This window comes from Rattus norvegicus, chromosome 15 (genome assembly GCF_036323735.1).
Source record: "Rattus norvegicus strain BN/NHsdMcwi chromosome 15, GRCr8, whole genome shotgun sequence".
NCBI lineage: Eukaryota > Metazoa > Chordata > Mammalia > Rodentia > Muridae > Rattus > Rattus norvegicus.
Window position 1 is genome coordinate 52406099 of NC_086033.1, and position 25683 is coordinate 52431781.

The following is a 25683-nucleotide window of genomic DNA, read 5'->3' on the forward strand; positions in this document are numbered from 1 at the left end:
TATTTGTGAGTACTGTGTGTGTGTGTGTGTGTGTGTGTGTGTGTGTGTGTGTGTGTGTATCTGTATATGTGTTCAGTGTATGAGTGTATTTGTATTTGTGTGTGTCTGTATGTGTGTATTTGTGTCTGTGTGTCTGTGTGTGCTTGTGTCTGTGTATCTGTATGTGTGTGTCTGTGTGTGTCTGTGTGCAAGTGTACGTGTGGTTATGTGTGTGTGTGAGAGAGGGGGGAGGGAGAGAGGGAGAGAGGGAGGCAGAGACATGGATATGAGGACAGTGCTTCAGGGGACAAACTGAGGAAAAGACTTCTTACTCAGCTTTAATGCAGGCTCTAGCCTTTGCTCTCTCTGACTCAAGTGCAGGCCAGAACTGGAAAGGAGACCTTGGGTTGGCTACTTCCTTTCTGGACATAGCTTCTTCATTAATGGGGTGAGGAACTGGGTTAACTGATTCCATATGTTGCTTCTTAGCTAAAACACTGAGGAACCCAGGAAACTCCTTTTTACCCCATCTCTTTTGTGACTGGGGGTGTATCTGCAGCTCTTTCTCTTCTTTAGAGTTTCTGGGGTAGCTTAGTCATGACTGGTAACCTTTCTAGGGCATCCTGGGTCCTGCATCTCTGAGTTAGCTGGATTTCACATATTTAACAGCAGGTACTGACACCACCTTTTGTGTAACATAGATCTGAAACATAGGACCTTGCACGTTAGGGAGAGATATGGTCCTAAGGCTTTCGGGCTGGAAGATCAGAGAGAGGTTTTCTGGTGGTCCCACTTATGTTCATGAAGCTCATTGTGAGGTCACTGTCCTGAGCAAACCAGAGTGTAGAGTTCTTGAGGGAGGTTATCTGTGCAAGTATGTCTGTAGATTTGCCAGTGTGTCTTCTCAAAGGGTCTACGAACTGTAGGTATTACCTGTAAGGAAATGCTCACGCATTTAATAATTACATTCACATTCCATTTAATGGGGAGGCTACACCTGAAAAGCGTAGTACTAGGCAATTTTGTTGTCATGTGAACATCTTGGAGCACAGTCATACAGACAAAGATGCTGTGATGTCACCGAGTAATGGAATCTTGTTGGGATTAAGTGCTGTCAAGTGTTGACTCAAACACTGTGTTATAAAATGCATCTCTACACTGAAGCTGAGATCCTCTTTGGTTATAGACACAGAAAATCTGGAAGGAGGCAGAAGGGTAGTGGTTTCTTAGCCCCAGTTTTATCTTCTAGAATCTTTCTGCAACTTAAGGATTGCTTACAGATTATCGTGGGAACTCTGCATGGATCTGAAGTGGAGGTACAACCCTGGCACCCCATAGCATGTAGGCATCTATGAAGGAAGACCTGTCCAAAATGCTCCAGGCTATGGCCAGAATAGGCAGATAGGCTAATTTATTGCTACATCAAGGTGCAGAGATGAGGTGATAAAGTGGCTGCCATATCCTGATCCGGCCCTGTCACAAGGTCCAGCTTGCTCCCTAGGGCTGGCAGATACATACTTTGGGTCTTGATCTTCTACAAGTGCTAGGCATTGTGAATCTGCCAGCTGGCTATTGACCACCCTCAATGTACATAGTAACAAAAGAAATCTGAACATGCACAAGATCCTCATAACCTTCACTGTTTCTCTAGGCAAAGACCATTGACTTCACACATCAGCCAGTTGTGGTTCTGATCCCTGATCCCAGTCTCTCTTAAAACATATGGAGACAAAATCTTGGGTTGCGGGGCTTAGGAATCTATTTTTCTCCTGTGCTTTCTGGACAGTTTTCTTTTTTGGAGAGGGCTGAGAATCATTACAGGTTCGGGGCTTGTTCCTGGGGTCAATTCTGTACCCAGGCTGGGAAGGAAGTCCCCATGGGGTTAGGGAAGTCTGAATTTTCTTGAAGTTTGCCCATGGTAGATGAAGTATACCTGGGTTGCAGCGTGGCCCAGATTTACCCATCATCTACCTTTATGAATTATCCAGACCTGTTTTAATCGTCCAGTTTTTTCTTATTGTTCAAATAACCTCATTAGCATATACCTGGGAAAACAAATCAAAATATTTTCTGAGTCTAGACAGACCTTGGAAATGGAATGTCATTTCGATTAACTGTATTAGGATCAGAACAGATGGGTTCTCAAAGACTGAGCAAAGACCCAGCATGAAGGCTTCAGTCTGTGGCCAGGGGGGCCTTAACAATATCTGCCTTTCTTCCTTGGCTGACCATTACCCTTGTCCTGTGTGAGACCAAACACTCCTAACCTTGGGGAGTTAGGAAAGGAGTGTAGAAACCTGAGAAGTATACATGGTTCCTTTTTGCCCTGTCTCTTCAGGTGTTGTGAAGGGAGCCCAAAGGCCAGGCTCTCACACAGTCTTCCTGGAAGAGCTATAGAAGTGGGGGAATTAAAATAGAATTCACTCCCCAGGATGTCACCTAGAATTGTTAAGGTGGCCCTTACCAGGGGCCAGCCACAGCTGGGCAGTAGAAACTGGGACCCTTGGAAAATTAAAACGCTGGTCCTGATGGGGGCTATGCACACAGAAGACTGAACTTCAGACTGATTCAAGATGGGATTAGGAGGAGATCCATGAAGGTGGCAGGTTGGGCCTCTCCCCAAATTCACGTCTACCCAGAACTTCAGAACTTGCCTTGTCTGTAAACAAACTTTTCAGTCAGAATCGGTTAGGGTGAGGGTATCTTGTTGTAGAGTGGGCCCCAAATCCAATGGCTGGTGTCATTGTCAGGAGAAGGGAGGATGTAGGAACACAGGAGAAAAGTTTGTGGGAGCAGACCCAGAGATTGGAGAGATGACACTAAAAACAAGGAATGCTATATCATCTGCAGCTGGAGACGGTTCCATGGTGGCATGGAACCATCAAAGGGGGCCTGACCTTCAAAAGGAGCTTGAGCATCTAGTCTCCCAAGTTAAGAGAGGACTAGGAACTGTCATCTCAATCCACACACTTCGTGGTAAATTTTTAGGTTTGTTCCAGGAAGGTAATAGAGTTGGGTAGGTGCTCCCACACTTCATGGGAGTCACCAGGCAGAAAATAATAAACGGTTGTCACTGTGTGTACTTCTCCTTAAGATGGGACATGGCAGATCTAATAACGAATATGGGGCTTATGGGAGGGGTGTAGATGGGAGTAGGTGCTGCTAGAGAGCTGGGGAAGGTTTTCCCAGGAAGGGGTGCTGGAGAAGAGAGATTCATAGTAGAGTAACCTAGGTGGAGGAAATGGTTAGAGGAAGCACACTTTTGAGGACAGAGATCTAGAGAATGTGTGTGGGCTGTCACTGTAAGTCACTTTCTTCAATATAAAAAAGTCTCAGAAGCCCCTGGGTGGAGTCTAGATGTGGCCCAAGGAAAGCGCTATAATGTTCAAGGTCAGGTAGCTGTGGCACTGCCTTTGTGACTATTAGCCCCATTGTGGTATCTCAGTAGGATTCTGTTACTACTGCCCTGTTCCCTACCCTAAAGACAATGCTCAATGGATGCTGAACAGCAGCCAACTCTCCTATTCCTCTGAAGGAGCAAACAACCTTGTCCCTGCTCTGCTTATAGACCAGAGTTCTAGTCCAGCTTCAGTACACTGCAGTGGAGCTGTGAGTCAGCGAGCAACTGCGAGTGTTGCCTTTCTTTTCTGTCAACTGGGGCACTTTGTCATACCTGTCTCTCTCAGGGTGTTTACTAGTATTAAACATATTAATGCTTTTAGAAGTGCTTAGAGAACATAGTAAACACTCAAAATTGTTAGCTATGATTATTTATTATTAGTTTGGTAGGTTTCTCAGCAAATGCAAAGGCAGGGCTAAAAAGAAATAATTATAGAAAACACAAACAGCATAAACGTGTCAATGTGCAAAGTACAGGTTTTAGTTCAAGTACCTGGGCTGGCTCAGCCTGGCCCTATCCCCAACCTGACACTGAGCACTGGGCTTCCCTATAGGGCTTCCACTCCGGCCTCCTTCCCTCTTGAAGCTACTCTGCCTGTTCAATCTCACTGACTACAGCAGTCCATTGGTTTATAGTCAGAGCTGAATTTTGGGATTGGGAGGCTTTAGAATTTTCTTTGCTGTAGGTGGATACTAATCTCTATCTCTTTAACATCTTTAGACTGGCTGGGTAAGCTAGTGGATGCACAGTCCTTCCTCTATTCTCTTTTGGAGTAGGACCAGTCAGGAATGATGAATTTTCAAAGACTGGAGGTATGAAAATATAATATTAATATTCTCCATTGTCAACTCGAAATCTATAGAGCCCTGGGGGACAGGCCTCTGAACATGCCTGACGGGGGATTATCTTGATTATGTTAATTGAAGCAGGAAAACCCACTCATTGTGAGAGGCATTGTCCCTGGGATTAAATCTTGGGCTGTACAAAAAGGAGAAAGTGAGTTCAGCTCAGCATCTACTAACCAACCCCACCCATGTTTCCTGACATGGATACAGAGCGACCAGCTGCCTCAAGCTCCTGCAGCCAGAACTTTCCCACCAAGATGGACTGTACCCTGGAATTGTGTGCCAAAAACACCCTCTACTTTAAGTTGCTTCATTGGGGCCATCTTACCACAGCAACAGAGAAGTAATTTATGGAGTCTTAAGTGGGAGAAAAAAAATCTTAATTTGGAAAGCCAGTAGTCTAGAGTTATGCTTGGGTCATGCAGTATCATCATAGCCTTGTTGAGACATGGAAGGTATCCTACAGTCAGTCAGTCAGTCAGTCAGTCTCTTTCTCTCTGTCTCTCTCTGTCTCTGTCTATCTACCCCCCCCGTGTGTGTGTGTGTGTGTGTGTGTGTGTGTGTGTCTGTGTGTGTGTGTGTCTGTGTCTGTGTCTGTGTCTCTCTCTATCTCTGATGCTATTATACATCCATTGGTATTTGAGCCACAGGGGTGTGTTTTGAGAGAGGGTAACCGGACTTAGCAATTCCTAAGCACCCAGACACTGTTACTCTTGATTGCATTTATGTTTTGTTCTGTGCACATAGACCCCCCTTGACACCATTCCAGATCCTTTTCCTGCAGACCAGCAGCTACCTGATCTTGACATGTTATGCCAGGTTTGTCTTAGAGTTCAGAAGGGCTCTGATTAAGGCTTATCAATGTGTTCATCAGCCCATTACTGGCAAATGGACCAGGACACAGAAAATTGTATCAGCTTTTCAAAGAGTAGCCCTCCTGTCTGGCCATGTGGCTGACTACCTTCCTTACTGCTGTAGACTTTTGCATATCAGAGGTCATTGCCCTCCAAGTCAGAATGATTATTACTCACTTCTATTCTTGCTTTCCTACATGACCACTTCCAGAAATATCTGTATAAATGCAGACTTCCTATTAGAACATACACAGAAGGCTTAGTCAGGGGCAGTAAGAGGGAACTCGAGAAATGTTTAGGTCCTATAGAGGACCATCTGCAGGGTCATACACACTTCCTTATAGGAAGTAAGAGGATTGTTCCATGGGGCCTGAGGTCAGAGGTTATCGGCATGAGTTTCTCCCAGCACCCACTCCTTGCCCCTGTGATATTGAGGATGTAGTACATCTGTGTAGGCCACCCTCTTGTTTCCCAGGTCTGGGCTGTGATTTCTGGCTTTCTATCCATTTTGCTTCACCCACCTATGTTTTTTCTGCCTTGTTTGGCATTCTCTGCTAGGGCTGTTTGTTGAGCCAGCCCCTGCCTTCTGTCCTGTCAGGTACTTCACCCTGGATCACACACTATGATGTCATTTCTTATGTCAGATCCCTTTTCAGAGGTGGGCTGAAAGAACTGCTTTGTTTTACAGGAAGTGCCAATGTCCATTTAGGATCAAGGCTTGACCTTTTGTCAGATGACAGAGAAGAGCATGAAATGAGCAGTCTTGGGATGTACCTTCTGAGTGAAAGTTTCTATTGGGGCCTAAGGCTTTCCAGGTTGGCCCAGAGATTCCCTTCTACTTACATTCTTAAAGAGAATGAAAGCTTGGTGGTGGACACTCAGGGCTTCCTTCTTCCCTATGGTGGAGCCTAGCTGTCCTGAAAGGGCTTCTGCGTCCTGATACTCTAGGGGATCTTCTGATTCAATTTTCAGAACCTACCTACTCAACCATTCTTGCTCATTGCCTGATCAATTTTCAACTCTCTGGTACCTTTGGCCTTGCTGGAGTCCCATGCCCAGTCATGTCTCAGTTCCCATTCTGGATTTTCTTTCATTTGTTTCTTCTTGTGTCCTGCATCTATCTTTTGGGCCTTTGCCATGTCAGGCATGTATGAAGGATGTCAGTAGACATGAGGAGTTTGTATGGTACTTGAATGTGAAGGCATTAAGATAAAAGTATTTGAAAATACTTAATAGGCTAAGGGGTTGCCTCCTTGCTCTGTCTTGCATGGTGTTATGTCATCACACAGCTGTCAGCATCTTTGGTTGAAGACTGCTTGGATGAAGCTAGATGTTTTAGTTTAGATCCTCAGAAGCTCCAGGGACCTGATGCTTGGTTCTGCGTGGTAGAAGTTTCTAGAGGACAAAGGTTTTAGTTTGAAAGTGAAATGTCCTCCAGATGTGTTTGAATCATTGGTCTCCAACTAGAGGAATAGTTGGGAGAAGTTGTGAAGTCTTATGTATGTAGCATCCTAATGGATTCAGGGCCAAAGTGGTGGGCTTTGAGGATTATAGGTCTGCCCAGCTTCTGGTCCAGCTGTCTGCTTCCTGTTTAATAACATACAGGCAAAGTCATCCCATAATTTTTTTGATGTCATGGACTGACACATTCTAGCCTCCATACCATCCTCACCACGATTGACTCTGTTTTCTGAATTGTGAGCCAAATAAACACTTCCTTCCATAATATGATTCTTTCAGGGATTCATCACAGTCACAAGAAGACTAACATAGCAAACACTTTATCTTTTGGGTCTTAGTGACTACTTGCTGTCCTGGCCTGAGTCATCTGCTGTGTCCTCTCTGATCTGTGTCTGGTCCACTCTCTGATGGGAGCTGACCATCAGTTTCTAGACTCTCTGTAGTTCTATGCAGTCATCACTATACACACAGTCCATGGGGTTTCCTGTGACATCAGAGGGAGAGAGATAAAGGGAGAGATGAAGAGAGGACTTGAGATGCAGGGCTTAGGGAAAGGGCTTCTGATTGCTGTGATGTGGTATGGTAGAGGTGGGGTGAAGGCTTTTGAACTAACGGTAATTTAGATCTCTAAGGGGTTGGATGCAGGGCATGTGTGCATGTGTGTGTGTGTGTGTGTGTGTGTGTGTGTGTGTGTGTGTGTGTGTTACCAGAGAGGGAGGGAGGGAGGGGAAGAGAGAGAGAGAGAGAGAGAGAGAGAGAGAGAGAGAGAGAGAGAGAGAGAGAGAGAGAAGAGCGCTTCCTGTGTTCAGGTAAGCCAAAGAACCTGTACTCTATTCTGAATGTCTCTGTGCTGACCTTATGCTGACAGGTTGGAAGCCCCTAGTTTATGGATTTTATTTTTGTCTCAGAGCCCCCCTTATCTGTAAAACACTAACCTCAGCGAAGGGGAAAGAAGGGAGAAAAAGAAGAAAAAAGCTGAGTTCAGCAACGACAGTTTGCTGTATTTTTCTTCTTGCATCAGCAAGTTGGGACCACAAATAATCTGGTCTTCTATGCTCCAGAGCTACTGTTTAAGACCTTGCCCTCCCAAAAGACAGCAATCTCCCAGGAGGGAGCAATGCTTTCTTTCCCAGGCCCCTAGCTTAGGTGCCTGGAGGTGGGTGGACATGGTGGGGATCCAAGGCAGAAAACAGTACAGAGAGGAGAAAGTCCTGGCCAGCAAAAGGGCTGGTAATTAATTTCTAAATGGTTTCTGGAATCAGCTGTAACATTTCCTTTTAACCAGTTCCTCTAGCTTCGAATCCTTTGTTAGTTCAGGAAAAAAATGTCATTTATAATGGATGTTGCCTTGATAAATTGCTCCCGAGAAGCACAGTGTTCTCATTAGTATATATAATGAGAAGGACGCCTAGTGGTGGTGTAGCTGCCCGGATATTTGCCTGATTGGAAAATATTTGTTTATGCAGTTCATTTTAAAAAGCCGGAATGGAGGTTCAAGAGGAGGGAGCTGAAGGTCTAAGGGTTCCTGTATTTTCTCAGAACAGACTCCAGCCATACCTGTTCTTTCCAGCTTCTTGGTGGCTCCATGCTGTGCCACAGGCTTCTCCTATGTTCTGCCCTCACCTGTCCCTTCTCCTCCCTCCAGTTTCTGCACAGGGCTCTTGTCTGTCCAGCTAGGCTAAGATGAGAATTGAACTGACTGTTCCCTTTTTATTGCTCCTAGAAGGAAAGTGTGATCCTTGTGTACACAGTGCATTTCACTCTGTAGAAGTACTTTAGTTGTGTCTTATCCCCCAGTGTATCTTCTGGGCATTTGTGTCATAGCTACAAGTCACTAAGAGGATGCAGTAATGCTTTGAGAGTTTGTGGTATGTAAGCACAGGTGTTTGACCCCAATACTCTGTTCCATCAGTGGCCCCTTAACTCTTCTGCTCGTTGGAGAATGGATACTTTAACTAGCCTTTCTTCCCCATAGGGACACATTGGCTTCTCTTCTGTAGGTCCCCAAGGCACTTCTTCATGTTAAAAGTGGTGCTTAAGGATGCGTGTTAATTCTTGTAGGCCACCGGGGTCTCCTTTAGTGGATGGCTATTACCAGAGATGGCAAAGAGACCTTTCCAAGTCTTAACAACCACCAGGCAAGATCACAGGAAGGTGAAAAGACAGACTCAGGGTAGGGAGTATTTTGGGCCCAAGCTTTGACACACTTTGCTATGCTGATAGGATCTGCCTGCAGTTTTATTTCTCAAGGGAAGCAGGGTTCTCAGGTTTCTTGCTTCTTAGAGGAAAGCTCTCCTTTCTTTCAAGCATAGCCCTCATTAATCTATCTACTCACCCACCATTTCTCCACTCACATCCATATACCTACCTACCCATCCTCCTGTCTACCCATCCATCCATTCATTATTTCATCTAGCCCTGCATCCAGTGGCTAATGAGTCATCATTGTGCAGCAGATAAACCTCTGGGCACTGAAGATTCAAACATGGATGAGACAGTTTCTGTTCTGAAAGAACCCATAGTTTAGGAAGTGAAACATGGCAAAAATGGGGTATTACTTGTGATGTAGAGGCAGGAGACTCAGGAGTTTGAGGTCAGCTTTGGGTACATAGGAAAGATGTAAATTATGATAGATGATACAAGCCATGACTGGAGTTTATGGAACACATTCAGAGACAGATAAAGGTATTCAGGCTTTCTGGAAGAGATGGTATGTGACTGACCTGAATTTAGAAGAGTTTTAAAGGAGGACATGGCTGGGAGAAGGTATTTTTAGCAAGTGGAATGATAAAGGAGATTTATGAAACAAGGTTGGGAAATGTACCACTATGTTTCGACTTGGCTTTGGGGTGGGGTGGGGGAAGGAGTTGAGGATAGCTAAGGTGATGGAGATTTCTCCAGTTATGATTGGAGGTCATGGTGGTGCATGTTGGGTTTCTCCTAGATGGGGGCGTTACTCTCAGTATACAGAGGGCTTCTCTGGAAGGCTGGGGCCAGTGTGCTAAGCATGAGTCCCAGTTGCTCTGTGGTAATCTCTGTTGCTCTTCCTAGAATCCAGTAGCATCCTTTAATGGATGTGGTGCGTACTGAAAGTGTATGTTTGCAGATTCCAATGATGTACCTTTGTGACTGACAGATGGGGTTTGAACCATGGTGACTTGGCTTCAGGTCACTCACTGTATCATTCCATGTCTCTAGTTGGTCTGAAGTTGAGGTGAAGTTTCCCCTCTGTATTTGTGTTCCCATGATGAGTTTGCTGTAATAACATGCCTGAATCTTCATACCCTTAAGACAATATGCTGTGGAGTGATGACATTTGTTTGGGATGCAAAGATGGAGAAACATATTCTGAGGGAGGGATAATGCTGGGAATAACAAGACAGGTGAAGGCTTTGGAACTTTTAGTAGGAGGCCCTTAGAGTCAGAAACGGGAAGAATAAAGGCTGGAATTGCTGTACTAAGGAGAGAAGAATTGATTGGGTGAGAATTCTAATGTTAAGTTCTTAGGGCAAATTACTTATCCTAGAAAGACCATTTGAAAGGTCAACCATGCAGGATCACCTGCTGCCCCCAACTAAAGAGAGATGGACTTGACATGCCTTGCTCTGAGGCTGGAGGGAGGTAAAGTTGGGGAGGGAGAAAGGAAGAAACCTAACCTCACACTACTAGCAAGAACCATATTACCATTCAGAGAAAGTTGAAAGAAATCTTTCAGCTGGCTGGCTACCTAGCTCAAGGCTAACCACACTCTTAACACAATAATAAGTCAATCCTCACTGAATAATTAAATAGAGAGCCTTCATAAGTATTGACTTAATGTGACAGCAAGTCTATAGTGACTTGGGGTTTGCTTATGTAAACACAATCTCCTGTTCAGCTTACTTAGCAGTTCAATGAAATAGAACAGTCCTTCAATTAAAATCAAATGATGCATACATTTAATTCCTTTCTCCTCTTACCCAGAAATAATAGATTTGGAGCACAGGTGAAGGGATGGAGAAGAGGTGGAAAAACAAGGATATGTCATTGGAGGACGTGAAGAGGTATATCCAGTGACAATCTCTTGGAGAAAGAAGTAGCATGGGGTCTGCACCTGGGCATCCTCATGTGGAGATCCAAGTGGGCTTGGGTTGGCTTTGTCCTACCTTGGTCCTGCTGGCTCTTTCCAAGAGAAGATGTGGGTCCCTCACTGGGGTTGCCACACAGGTCTTTCAGTGGTAGACAGTTTGATTGATTGGTTTTGGTTAGCTGCTGTCCAGTGGTTGTAACCACAACCACTTCCAGGTTATTCTTATTTGCCATGGGCACCGTCTTGGCTCACCCAGAGGAGAGATGGTGTGCACTCCAGACTGGATGACGAGAAAGGAGGAAGGTGGCACACAGTTATTTCTGACTTGACCCCAGAAGAGAACTATGTCTCCGTGGCTCGAGAGTGACTGTGGTAGGGGAGAAGTGAGGGACTGAGAAATGTGAGAGAGTTCTAGCCTGCACAGCAGGGAAAACCTGCTGGGTTTGGATCTGAACTTAAGTCTCCTGGCCTGGTGCTGTGCTATTCAGTGAGTTAATCTGTCTTTCTAGGCCTCCGTTTCCTAATCTGTAAAACATCAATAATGATACTGAATTTGGAGCACTGTTGTCAGAATGCCATATGGAGGTTGGTAAAGTGCTGTGTGCTACTTTACCAGGTCAGGGGGATAGTGACTCTGGTGTGGAGGAACAGAGTTCCTTCCTGGTTAGTGGCACCCGTCATATTCATCCTCATAAGAGCAAAGTCTGGCAGGGTCCTGGCTGTGCCTGAATCTGTCCGGATGCTTCCACACCTGCATCAGATAGCTCATTGGATCCTCTTAAGGCCACACCAGCTCAGTACCATTGTTACTTCCATTTAGCAGTCGAGGAAACCAGGGCCTCATTGAATGACTTGAGTAAGCCATTCAGACCAAGCTGAGCCAAGGTTCAAATCCAGCAGATGGTCATGGCAGAGACTGGGTGCCTGACTGGGTTCTTTCACAGAGGATCTGGAGGAGGAGAGGGATCCTTGGCAGCTCCATGCTCAGAATGGTTTGGCAGCCTTTTGTGGGCCAGCACCAAGTCTCCTCAACTCGGCCACTCCCAGGAGTTCGGGCTGCCAGAGTGAAGAGCAGGCCTTCTTAAGAGTGGGACTTTTCTCTGTCTCTTCATCACAGGATAGAATGGGCTGAATTTGCTGATACTTTCAGAACTGAGGACATTTTCTCACTAGAAGGCCTAGAGAAATTATTGTTCACAATAAGGCAGGATTCCCAAGGCTTTGTTCAATTAAACTTCAAGAAATAATTACAAGTTCTAAGCAAGTTTGGTAAAAGAGAACACAAAGAGTGTCTTTTGAAATTTCTGTATGAGTTTGCTCAAGTGTTCCGCATAACATTTTGCCTGTTTGTAACCAGGGGGCATAAACCATGCTGGCTGCTGCTTTTTAATCCCTTAACATGATTTTATATTTAAAATTTTAGATACAGATACAACTCACATCCTGGTCACTTTGATAGTGATGTGTCTTTCCTCAGCATACAGGGCTTTCTGGGTAGCCATTCGCTGAGTAAGCTGGCCAGACATTCCACAGGCCAGTCTGATCTGGTCAATCCCTCAGTTGAGTCTCTGTCTTCCAGGTGACTCTGAAGTTAACAGTTAAGGCTAACCAAGAGAATGTTGAGGGCTGAACCCTCAACCATCTTTTATTATCGGCATCCTGTGCAGCCAAGGGTCCCTGCATTCACCTCCATTCATTACAAAGAAAGGCTTCTCTGATAAGGACAAGGGTGTCCTTTGACTGCGGGTGCAAACACATACATTTAGAAGGTGATTTGCTGCTATGTCACTCTAGCTAAGGAGCAGTGGATTCTTCCCTGGGGCCCAAGAGCTTCAGTCATAGTTTTGGCTTGCAGTACTAGTGTGAATTCATATTTATTGACGTAGGGATGCTGACCTATCCCTGCATTGCTGGGATGAAGCCAACTCAATCATGATGGATGATCTTTTTAAGGTGATTTGGAATTCTGTTTTTGAGTATTTTATGAAAAAAGTTTGTAACCGTGCTTATCAGGGATAGTGCTGTGTATGTTATTGTTTATTATGGTGTCTTTGTCTGGTTTTGGTATTAGGATAATACTGGTTTTATATAAAGAGTCTGGAAGAACTTTCTCCTTTTCTCTTTTGTGGAATAAGTTGAATAGCATTGACTATAGATCTTTTTTGGAGGTCTGGTAGAATTCTGCAGTGAATTCAATTTGCTAGATTTTATTGAGAGTTTTTTTGCATCTGTGTTAACAAGGGAGAAATTCTGGGATTTCTGTTTGTTACTACTTCTGTCTTATTATTGGTTATAGGTCTCTTTGAATTCTTTATTTCAACTTGATATAATTTTGGTAGGTCATATGCATTTAGAAATTCATTCATTTCTTCTATATTTTTCAACAAAAAGGGGGAATATGTATATATACATATATATACATACATATACATATATACATATACATATATACATACATATACATATATACATATACATACATACATATATATATATATATATATATATATATCAGGAGAGCACCTCCACCCTATCTGCTTCCAATATCCTGTAATCACTGTTCTCACTGAAGCTCTTTAGGTCCCATATTTTCCTCATTCCCCTTCAAGTTTACATATGTATAGTGGAATATACGTTTTTAAGATATGTCTTATGTCCTGAGAGACACAGCCAGAATACAGCAAATACAGAGGCGAATGCCAGCAGCAAACCACTGAACTGAGAACAGGACCCCCGTTGAAGGAATCAGAGAAAGAACTGGAAGAGCTTGAAGGGGCTCGAGACCCCATATGTACAACAATGCCAAGCAACCAGAGCTTCCAGGGACTAAGCCAATACCTAAAGACTATACATGGACTGACCCTGGACTCTGACCTCATAGGTAGCAATGAATAGCCTAGTAAGAGCACCAGTGGAAGGGGAAGCCCTGGGTCCTGCTAAGACTGAACCCCCAGTGAACTAGACTGTTGGGGGGAGGGCGGCAATGGGGGGAGGGTTGGGAGGGGAACACCCATAAGGAAGGGGAGGGGGGAGGGGGATGTTTGTCCGGAAACCAAAGAATTATTATTAAGTATTAAATAAAGTTAAGAAAAAAAAGAATAAAAAAAAGATATGTCTTATGGTTTTTCTGAATTTCGTTGCTATCTGTTATGTCTCTTCATCTCAGTTTTATTAATTTGGGCATTCCTCTTGTTCCTTTAGTTAATTTGGCTAATGACTTAGTCTTGCTTATCTTTTTTTAAAGAACCACTCTTTTTTTTTTACTCATTCTTTATACTATTTATGTAATTTCTATTCCATTAAATTTTGCTCTAATCTTAATTATTTTCTCCTGTCTACTTTTGAATTTTGTTTATTCTTATTTTTCCAAGGCCTTACACTACACCATTAAGTTTTATTTCATTTGAAATTATTTAGAACTTTTGATATAGGTATCTAGCACTATAAACTTTCCTTTTAGGATGGCCTTCCTTACGTCTCATAGGTTTTGGTATGTTGTGATTTCATTTTCATTTAAATTTAGGAAAGTGTTTATTTTCTTCTTGGTATTTTTTTCAGTGACCCAATTATCATTTTATAGGGTCTTGATTAGTCTCATGTGTCTATGTACTTGGTACAGTTTTCTTATTCTTGATGTCAAGACTTATTCCATTGTGTTCAGACAGAATACTGGAAGTTATTTCCATTTTCTTATGTATATGTATTTATTTAGCTTTTATTCATAACCATAAACTTAACTTGGCAAGCCAGCTAAACTTGAAGGGGAATGAGGAAAATATGGGACCTAAAGAGCTTCAGTGAGAACAGTGATTACAGGATATTGGAAGCAGATGGGGTGGAGTTGCTCTCCTGAGCTACAGAAGGAATGGTTTGATGTGTAAGATGCCCGCAAGTCAAAAGAAATTAGAGTTGTCCACAGTTGGAATGATATTTGTTAAGGCTTGCTTTGCGTCCTAAATTGAGGTCTGTTTTAGAGACCATCCTGAGTGCCACTAAGAAGAATGTGTATTAGTTGCCTTTTGGTGGAATGTCGTGTAGCTGTCTATCAGGTCCACTTGATCATGGTGTCTCTTCATTCCAATGTTTATGTATCTAAATCTCATTTGGGTGACCTGTCTGTTGCTGAGATTTAGGTTTCCAATTCCCCACGTTACCATGCTGGGTTAATGTGTTGCTTTACATCCAGTAGCCCCTGTTTTATTAACTTGGGTGCACCTGTGTCTGGTGTATAGCTTCTTAGAGTTGATATCCTCATAATGAATTGACTGTCCCTTTGTGAGTAAGCAGTGTCTGTCTTTATTTCTTGTGACCAGTTTTGGATTGAAGTCTATTTTCGAAGATATCGGAATAACTATGTTTGCTTGTTCCCTAGCTGCATTTGCTTGTCGTACCCCTTCCCATTCAATAACTTTATTCCAGGTGATGTTTCCCTTGATGGTAAGGTATGTTTCTTGGAGCAGAAAAAAAAAGATGGATCTTGGGCTTTAATCCAGTTTGCTAGTCTGTATTTTTTTTTAATTGGGGGATCTGAGACCATTAACATTCAGAGTTATTACTGAAAGGTGTATATTAATTTCTGTAGTTTTGATGACTTTGTGATGTTTTCTTAGTTTCTGTGATGAATTGTCCTGGTATTGTATATTTTTCTCTATAGTCTCTTGGATGTATTTATTTTCCTCTTCAGTCCCAAGTGTTTTTTCCAGCATCCTCTGTAGAGTCAGCTTAATGGTCATAAATTCTTTTAGTTTGTCTTTTATCACAGAAACTTTTTATTTCTCCTTTACTTATAAAAGATAGCTTTCCTGAGTTTAATATTCTCAGTTGGCAGTTATGATATTTCAGAGCTTGGAATATATCTTCCCTAGATCTTCTGGCTTTCAAAGTTTCTATGAGTAATCAGGTGTTATTCAAACAGGCTTGCCTCTATGTGACTTGACCTTTCTTGGACATTCTCTCTTGGAGCTTTTAATGTCCTTTTGTGGTTGTTGTTGGTTATATATATATTTTAGCCATCACATGTGGATGAATATTCTTTTCTGGTCCTGCTTGTTTGGGAGTTCTCCGAGCTTCTTATACATGTATGGACATACTTTCTCAAGGTTGGAAATTTTTATTTTATATTTTATTGAAAATACTTTCTAAGCCTTTGATCTTGGATTCCTCTCTTTTTCCCCCTATACCTATAATTAATAGATTTGGTGTTTTATGGTGTCTCACAGACCCTGCATGGTCTGTTTGTGCATTAAAATTTTATTTTTCCATTTTCTTTGGTTGAATGGTTCAGTTCCTCTAATTTGTCTTTAAGTCCTGATATTCTATCTTCCAACTGACCCTTCTGGTCTGTGAAACTATCCACCAAACTTTTCATAGTGCTATCTGAGAATTTCACTTCTAGCCTTATTTCAGGTTGAATTTTCTTCTTTGGTATTTCTGCTTCTACATTGACTTCTATTTTCATATCCTGGATGAACTTCCTTATTTCATTAAGATGTTTGTTTGTGTTTACTCAGGGTACAATCATTTTATTCCTGTTTTCAGTTCTTTCAACTGTTTGTATTCTCTAAATTCTCTGACCTCTTTGAAGTGATTTATAATTGTTCTTTTGAATTCCGTGTCTTTAATTTCATCTAAATAATTCTCATTGCAGACCGTGACTATGGACTTTTATTTTAATTTAATTTTATTGTTTGTGTTTTTCTGATGAGACCTGGATATCTGTGTTTGATGTGTCTTGCTAAGTGTTTTCTGCCCACAGAGCTGGAGCCTGGCGGTGCAGAGGCCTGGGGAACTTGGAGGAGACTAGGCAGAGAAGACGCGGGTAATAAGGTGGAGGCATGCTTCACTGGTCCGTGCCAGGTTGAGTTGCTTATTGCTGGTCAGTTGGGGGAGTACTTGCCATCTGCATCTGTGCCAGGCCAGGCCGGTGTGTGTTGGTTGATTCAGTTGCAGAGTACTCTAAGCAGGGAGTGTCAGACTACACAGTTGCAGGGGGTGGGGAGCTGCTTGTCTGGGTTCCTGCTGGGTTATACCTTTTGTAGTAAGTCATGTTGGAGGAGGCTTCTTGGATGGGGGAGGGGTGAAGCTGCTTTAGATCAGCTATAAGCTGGGATGTATTTGAATATTGGGCTGGAGAGGAAAAGTTGCAGATGTCTGGTGTTGAGGTGTTGCCAGTCTAGTATGCCAGGTTGGGATATGTGTGGTAGTTTGGCAGTAGTGGGCTCCAAGGGCAGGTTTTTAAAATTTATTAATTAATATTACTTTTAATGTGTGTCTGGGGGCGGCGGCTGGTGGCTAGGGGTGGAGCACATATGTTTGGGAGTTGGCTGGGGGCGGAGTGCATGTGTTTGGTGGTTGGCTGGGGGTGGAGTACATGTATTTGGGAGTTGGCTGGGGGCGGGGTGCATGTGTTTGGGGGTGGAGCACATGTGTGCATGTCCAAGGGTGAGCTCAGGTTTCATTCTGTTTCCTTCATCTGAGAAAGGGTCTCTCATGGGCCTGGAGCTCACTTATTAGGCTTGGCTGGCCAATGAGCTCTAGGAATCCTCCTGCCTCTGTCTACCCAGCCCTACAATTACAAGCAGATAATATCATGTTTAGTCCTTGTTTGTGAGGCAAGCCCACTGAGCCATCTCTGTGGGCTTCTGTGTAACCTTTCATAGTGTGCTTTTTTTCTAATTGTTTCAAGCTTGGCTAGAGAAAGCCTTTTAATATCATCAGAGAGTGAAGTTAAGTAGTAATCATTTTTTAAAATTAACTAACAGAGACACAGCTAGGTTAAAAATAAAAGTAATTTATTGGCTCATAAAATAAAATTTAGAAGAGATAGTGTATCCCAGGGAGCAAAGGAGGGAAACTTTCCCCCTCTTCCTCTCTCCTTTCTCTCTCTTTCTCCTCCCTCTCCTCCTCCCTTTCTTTATTCAGATTGCTATGTAAGTGTTTTTAATGTGACCCCAGGGGCAACTGTGAACCTGGTATGTTTGTGCTCAAGCCTGGATAACCAGGAAGCAGATAATGTTCTTTCTTGCCTGCTCCATTAGGAGAAGCTTAGTCAGGGCCCCCTTTCTACCATAATGGCCAAGAGAAAGGGTTTTACACTTGATCCAATCTGGGCCAGGCCTCTCCCGGTTCCAGAAAGCATTGTTTATATTGCCTATCCTGAGCCATTTTCTCTTCTTGGGAACACTTTACCCTTCTATGAAATGTTTGAGTGTTGTGTCATCGGTACCGGTCACTGGTGCTGGTGCTGGTGCTGGTGCTGGTGCTGGTGCTGGTGCTGGTGCTGGTGCTGGTGCTGGTGCTGGTGCTGGTGCTGGTGCTGGTGCTGGTGCTGGTGCTGGTGCTGGTGCTGGTGCTGGTACAGTTCTGATTGGCAGGCCCCTGGCCATGGTGTACAACTACAAACAGATACTCGTTGATTCCCATTCTAGCCACATCAGAGCTACAGCTTGAGAACTGCAAACCAGAAGCTGTGCATTGGCCGGCATTGCAACACTCTGAGGATATGACTGAGAAATTCATTTCCTGTGTTAGTTTCTCTGTAATACTTGAACAAAATACCTATTAGAATTAGTTGACAAAAAGAAAGCTTTATTTTCATTCATGAATTGTGAGGGTCTCTGCCTGTCTATCATGGCTGGGAGAGTGTGGCAGAACTCATGTGGTAGAGGCTTCTCACATCACTGATGGGCAGGAAGCAGAGAGTGGTCAGAGTTCGGGATTAGGCTAAAACCTTCAAAGTCCCATTTCTAATTGGCTGCTAGGTCCCACATCCTAAGGCCCCACAGTCCCTGTAGACAGCACCAGTAGCTGAGAGTGTGTGCCTGAGGCACAGGCCTGTGGGGACTCTTCACATCCAAATGTAGCTATCCTAAGCAGACTTGTAAAGGTGTGGTAGTCTGGGCCAAGAAAGAAAGTTGCACTTTGGGAAAGCCGCTCAGGAGACAGCTATATCAGGCTCCTGTCAGCATGCACTTCTTGGAATCCCCAATAGTGTCTGGGTTTGGTGTCTGTATATGGGATGGATCCCCAGGTGGTGCAGTCTCTGGATAACCTTTCCTTCAGTCTCTACTCCACTCCTTGTCTCCGTATTTCCTCCTGTGAGTATTTTTGTTCCTCCTTCTAAGATGGACTGAAGCATCCACACTTTTGTCTTTCTTCTTCTTGAGCTTCATGTGGTTTGTGAATTGTATCTTGGGTATTCTGAGCTTTTGGGGCTAATATCCACTTATCAGTGAGTGCATACCATGTGTGTTTTTCTGTGATTGGGTTACTTCGCTCAGGATGATATTTTCTAGTTCCACCCATTTGCCTAAGAAATTTCATGAACTCATTGTTTTTAATAGCTGTGTAGTACTCCATTGTGTAAATGTACCACATTTATTATTACCAATCCATTCATCTGTTGAAGGGCATCTGGGTTCTTTACAGCTTCTGGCTATTATAAATAAGACTGATATGAACATAATGGAGCACGTGTCTTTGTTATATGTTGGAGCATCTTTTGGTATGTGCCCAGGAGTGGTATACCTGGGCCCTCAGGTTGTGGTATGTCCAGTTTTCTGAGAAACCTCCAGACTGATTTCCAGAGAGGTTGTACCAGCTTACAATCCCACCAACAGTGGAGTACTGTTCCTCTTTCCCCACATTCTTGCCAGTATCTGCTGTCGCCTGAGTTTTTGATCTTAGCCATTCTAACTGGTATGAGGTGGAATCTCAGGGTTGTTTTGATTTGTATTTCCCTGATGACTAAGGATGTTGAACATTTCTTTATGTGCTTTGTGGCCATTCAATATTTCTCAGTTGAAAATTCTTTGTTTAGCTCTGTACCCCAGTTTTTCCCCCCATTTTTATTAAATTGGGTATTTCTTATTTATATTTCAAATGTTATTTCCTTTCCCGGTTTCCTGTCCATCAGACCCGTAACCCCTCCCCATTCCCTTCTATAAGGGTGTTCCTTCCCCATCCACCCCTCCCCTTTACTGTCCCCCAACAATCTCCTACACTGGGGGTCCAACCTTGGCAGGACCAAGGGCTTCCCCTTCCACTGGTGCTCCAACAAAACTATTCACTGCTACATGTCTAGTTGGAGCCCAGGGTCAGTCCATGTTGCTGTACCCCATTTTTAATAGGGTTATTTGAATTTCTGGAGTCACTTCTTGAGTTCTTGAGAACAGAGTTCCCAATGGAGGAGTTAGAGAAAGGACTGAGTTAACTGAGGGGGGCTGCTACCCCATAGAAAGAACAATATCAACCAACCGGGCACCTCAGAGCTCCCAGGAACTAAATCATCAACCAAAGAGTACACATGGAGTGACCCATGGCTCCAGCCATATATGTAGCAAAGGATGGGCCTTGTTGGCCATCAATGGGAGGAGAGGCCCTTGGTCCTGTGAAGGCTCAGTGTGCCAGTGTAGGGGAATGCCAGGGTGGGGAGGCAGGAGGGAGTAGGTAGGGAAGCACCCTCATGGAGGTAGGAGGTAGGGGGATTGGCTGGGGGTTCCTGGAGGGGAAACCTGGAAAGGGGGTATCATTTGAAATGCAAATAAAGAAAATATGCAATAGAAGAAAAGAAAAAAAAAGAGACAGAATGTCACCAATAAAGGACAGGAACCTGTGTCCATATAGCTGTGTATTGTGTCTCTTTGGATGTGTGTGTGTGTGTGTGTGTGTGTGTGTGTGTGTGTGTGTGTGTGAGAGAGAGAGAGAGAGAGAGAATTATATGTATATAGAAGCATGCATATTCTGCATGCAGCTACAGTCCTCCTAGAGTTTTCTTTCTTCCATGTCTGAGGCATAAAGCAGGAGTATTTAAACCAAAAGGCAGGATCTGATAGACACCTATAAGCCCAACTTTGGAGCCTGTGAATATTGCCACACTTCAGACTCAGAGTGCGCCATTTCAGTTCCTGGAGGCCTGGTAGTGAGATTTCCAGTTGTGCTTCCAAGTTTTAGGCAGGGCATGTTTGGGGCGGAGCATAGAGAATTTGCATGTCTAGCAGTTTCTGGCCAACAGTGCTGGTAGTCTGTTTGCTATACTTTGAGAATCCCTATGAGGAGGTTTGGATGGTGCTGCCTTGCTGGCAGAAGTGTCTCACTGGAGGAGGGGAGAGGTTTTAAGTTCTTATAGCCTTACCCTACCTGTACTTTGCTTTCTCTGCTTTGGGATAACCTTTCAAGAGGTGAGCTCTTAGTTTCCTGCCTGTCACCTGCTGGCGTACTCCCTGGTCAGGATGGGCTCTTATTCCTTCTGGAATGGTAAGCTCAAACAAACCTTTTCCTATATGGAAAAAAAGAGAGAGAATCACTTTGAGAATTGTGCTATACGGGTTGCTTTCTGCATCCCACTCTGCTCTTTCTCCAGTGGCCAGGGCACCTGTGGTAACAGATTAAAAAGATAAGATGCCCAGTAAAAAAAAAAAACCAAAACAAAAACAAAAAACCCCCAAAAACAACAACAACAACAAAAAAAACCCAACTTTTTTTAGTATGTGTGTCTGAGATGTAAGATAATAATAATACTAATAATATAATAACATTCATCTGAAATTCAAATGAAACGAGCATACAGCATCTAATATGGCCACCTTTTCATCAAATTAAGGTCAAGTGTCTCTCCCCTGCTGCGTCCATGTGATTGATTAAGCCATAGCTGTTGATGAACCAGGCCCAAAGAGGGCTTGTGATTTTGGGGCACTCCACCTGCTCCCCTGAGCTCAGCTGAGAGGAGTTTAGTTTGTGTGCATTTCAGCTCACTTGCTGGCTCTCTGCTCTTTTCTATTTATCGTCCCGTTTTTTTTCCCTCTCAGTGATTTCTTTACAACATCTCTTTTCTGGGGGGTGTGTGTCTTAAATCTGTGAAGTGGGGGACTGATCCGGTAAAGATCAGCTCTTGGCAGCAGAAACAGACTCCAAGGGACCGGTGACATCCCAGGGACTAGGGGATGAGTGACATTTTGCCTAGAGGAGGTGGCAATCACCAGCTGGCACCCCACATATAATGGTTTGGGCTAGAGTGCTCATGTGGTTGGAGTTGGAGTATGGAAAGGGCCTGAAGGAAATTCACTCCACTTGGTCTCCTGTACTGGCAGAGGGGTACTGCTGTGGGTTTATCACAGATTGAGAGGCAGAGAGAAACTTGAGCAATCAAAGGCCTCCTGGAGACTTGGACTTGGCAACCTCCTAAATGGCCCCATTTGTCCCCTTTGCTTGCCAAGCTGCCTTGATGCTGAGAATGGCGAAGACAACAGCAGAAGGTCTAGCTGCTTCCCTCCCTTCCCATCCCCTCACCAGCCGGCAGTCCAAATCCACATCCTTTCCTCTGAACAGTGTCACGCCTGGGGTTTCTGGCACTAACCACCAGACTTCTTTGAGGGCAGTAGACTGCAGCCACAGGAGACTAAGATGGTGTTTTCCTTATACATTAACATGGGGGCCTGGCTGTGGGGCCCCATGCACATTTCCTCGTTTCCAGAGCCTCTGCTTTTTCCCCTTGACATTCCTTTTTCATCAGGACATGGGAAAGATCAGTGGTTTCAGGAGGGCAGGGTCTTCCTGGGGTCCGCCAAGCAGTCTCTGGTGCCTTCCTTCCCATGATATGCTTACATTGCCCACACAGGACAAAGTGGAGTGCTTCTGTTTTCTGTGGGTCATGAATAGTCATTTCCTGTTTGCACTTGCCAGGCAGAGTGCTAGGGGTAAGGCAACAAAGATGATGATTGCTAACTCTGTTGGTAGCTGCTTTGTCCAGTATCTCTCATCGCTTTATTGAAGCTCTGGGCAAGCATAGCTTTCTATTTAAGTGGGGACACTGAGTACCAGAGACATAGCTAGTGAGCCCCAGGTCACGAAGTGTAGAACAAGGGCTTGAGCACCATCATGTGACAGATGGCTCTCTGGGCAGCTGGACCAGCATCCTTCTTGCCAGCTTGGGAGCCCCTCTGGCCACAACCCTTGAAGGGGTCTGTACTCTTTCACCTTCTGTTCTCTGGCTTGCCCCCTCATCCCCACTTCCCCTACAGAGCCTGGCCAATCTCTCATTTGCTAGTGAAATGTTCTAGATCTCTCAAACGACATTTTTCATATCCACTCTCCCATTTATGTGTCCACTCCTCCAGCCTTTGAGTTGGTGATTTTGAAAGACTCTTTGCACTTTGAAGCCAGCCAAAAGGTATGCAGGGTTCCCCAGTGTCCTGTGATCTTGGACCCAAACTTGTTAGAGAGGAGAAGGCTGCTCTGGATGCTGGTGGCGATTGGAGCAGTTCAAGAGGCTTCTGACAGCTACAGGTCTTGCTGGAACCTTCAGCTCAGTTTTGGGCAGATGATGTTATTTGTAAGGAACTGAGACGATAGTAACACTTCACCAAAGCCCTGTGCCCTCATCAGTGGGTGGGGAGTGTGCTGCCTTGAACATGTCCCTGGAGTTCCCTTCTGATTCCATATTGACAATCTTACCATCCCCATCTTGACTCTGTCAGTCACGCGCCAGGGGATATGCTCCAAGCTGGAGCCAAGATGAGGGATATCTACCATCCATGTTTAACAGGGTCTGGGAGGATATGGGTGAAGAAAGAAAGAAAGTTGCAATGGATGTTCTTATTGGGGAGACCACACAAAGCAATGCCAGCAAGTTTCTGTGCTGTTAGGTCTAGACTTTCTGTGTAGTTGCATTGAGAAGAAGGACAAATCCACATGACCATGGGAAAATACCTGTGTCAAAGGTCTCAGTGGCTTTGGGGATGCAGGAAATAGGACATAAGTTTACACATGCCTACATGGAATTGAAATGGATGCTTGCATTTCCATCAGAGGGTGTGTTTAAATAACTCATAGAGAAGATGTTTAAACAACTTCATACAGAAGATGGTAAACAGCGGTTGCTCACAATATAGGATTCTACAGGATCTTCATTCTGCCTTCATCTTCTCTTATTGCTTCCTTCCAGAGGGGGATTTGGCCAAAGTGGAATCTTTGAAAACCCTATAGTGTCTCCCAGGGATGTACTAGAGTGCCAGACACCAGGCAGCTTATGGTAGAAATAGACTCTCTTACAGTGTAGAAGCCAGAAGTCTGAGGTTGAAGTGTTTGGTAGGACCATGCTTTCTTTGTGCTGTTAGAGCCGGAGAGGGACTGATCAATGAGGTCACATGGGCAGGACACTCCCTGTAGGTGGTGATGGTTGTCTTAAACAGGATAAAGGGGAAGCATCCTCCTCAGTCCAGGCTGATGGAAACCTCTGCAGCCAGAGCACTAGGGTGAAAGGGAGCTAACTAAGGGTGTGACATTGTCACATTTAGCTCTGAGGCTGGGGTTAGAGAACAGGACTGGACCTGCTCTTGGCTAAGTGTGACTGAGCTGTGCACAGTTGGTTACAAATGAAGAGAAACATTTAAAAGGTGGGCTATGGCTGGTGAGCTGGGGGGGTAGGGAGAGGGGCCACGTGTTGGCCTGCTTTGCGATGAGGCAGAAGAGCAAGGTGAGAATGAGGAGATGCCTCACTCTAAGGAGACCCTTCCTTCTTTCTGAGTTCTGGCTTCTTCGAGCAACAGGCTAGGGTAGGGCCCTTAGATCCACTTTGGGTTGGGAAGAGCAATGTATTTCAGGATACAGACATCATTCTTCAAGGCTCTAGCTGTCAGGAAGTAGAACCTCGTTCCCTGTCCCAGATCTGGATACTGTCTACCAGCATAGCCCCACCCTGCTCTGTTTTTCTGATAGTAAGAACCATTTAAAGAATGGTTCTTACTTTTGCTCTGTTTTTGTGACAGGTCTCACCCCATGTTCCAGGCTGGCCTGGAACTCACTATGTAGCTCAGGTTGGCCTCAAACCCTCCTGCTTTAGCTCTCCAGTGCTGGTATTACAGGTACATGGCTTGGGCTTTTAAATTGCACTATTCCCTGCTCTATAGGTCTCCCTTCACTTTCTACTCCCCCTTTCCTGGCTTCCTTAGGTCCTAGGATCAGCAGTGTGGAGCCCCAGGCAGTGTGGAGGAGGCTGGAGCAGGCTGCCAGACTAAACTGTTTCCTCCTTGGGTCTTTTCCCTACACCAGGTCCCGACTGGCAGATTTCCACGCCAACTGTCGAGCCTCCTACCGGACAATCACCAGCTGTCCTGCGGACAACTACCAGGCATGTCTGGGCTCCTATGCTGGCATGATTGGTAAGCTCCGAGTACATTTTCTGTACATTCAGTAGTTTCCTCCCTCACCCCCTTCCACTCCCCCAGTCTCACTGGGGTGGGAGTTAGCTGCAGCCCAGCCCAAGGCTGTTAGAAGAGACTGACAGCATAACCTTGCCTGCGGCAGATTCAGACAGAGCATCTAGGGGAGAGGGAGGCTACCCCCTTATCAGGAGGGGCCTTGTGCCTTTGTTACAGGGCCTTGGAAATTAAGCTACAGCCTTCTAGGTACTGCTGATGAGTCTGTGGAGCTTCCTCTAAAGAGTGGTTGATGTTTCTATTTCCCAGGCAAGAAAACTGATAGTTAAGAGAAATTGAGTTCCTTGACCAGGTTCACTTAGTTGGAAAACGCTAGCACTGAGATCTAACCCAGGATGGGAGCCTTCAACTCCTTGAGTCTAGAAGAACCACTCTGCATGTTTGTGAGGTAGAAAGCCAGGAAGACTGAAGGCTGGGTGGGAGCTACTGGGATCTTTGCTGCCCTCCCGATGACACAGAGTCTGGTGGTTCTCAAGGCCTTTGGTCTTTCTGTTCCTGCTGACCTCATAGTCGCCAGAGGTAATCGTGCGCAGAGTTAAGATTGTAAGTTAGGGCATCTGTGTTTGGGGGTGGGGTGGGAAGGCAAATGTGAATCTTTGTTCTATGGTACCTGTGCATCTTTATTCCTTCCCTTTCTCCCTCCCAGGGTTTGATATGACACCCAACTATGTGGACTCCAACCCCACGGGCATCGTGGTGTCTCCCTGGTGCAATTGTCGTGGCAGTGGGAACATGGAAGAAGAGTGTGAGAAGTTCCTCAGGGACTTCACGGAAAACCCATGCCTCCGTAAGTCTGAGAAAATGCTCCCGTGCCTTTATGTCCCTTCTGTCCCCTACCCAGCATACATTTTGGCTACCTGGG

General features: G+C 44.6%; 1 protein-coding gene across 3 annotated transcripts in view; it reads left to right on the forward strand.

Moving 5' to 3' along the window:
* The window catches only part of Gfra2 (GDNF family receptor alpha 2), a 91871-nt gene that overhangs the window by 54600 nt on the left and 11588 nt on the right, over positions 1–25683 (forward strand). For all 3 annotated transcript variants that reach the window (XM_017599582.3, XM_017599583.3, NM_012750.2), the window contains 2 exons: positions 24655–24764; positions 25468–25608. In XM_017599582.3, coding sequence (XP_017455071.1) covers positions 24655–24764; positions 25468–25608 — 251 coding nt within the window. The remainder of the gene's footprint in view (positions 1–24654; positions 24765–25467; positions 25609–25683) is intronic.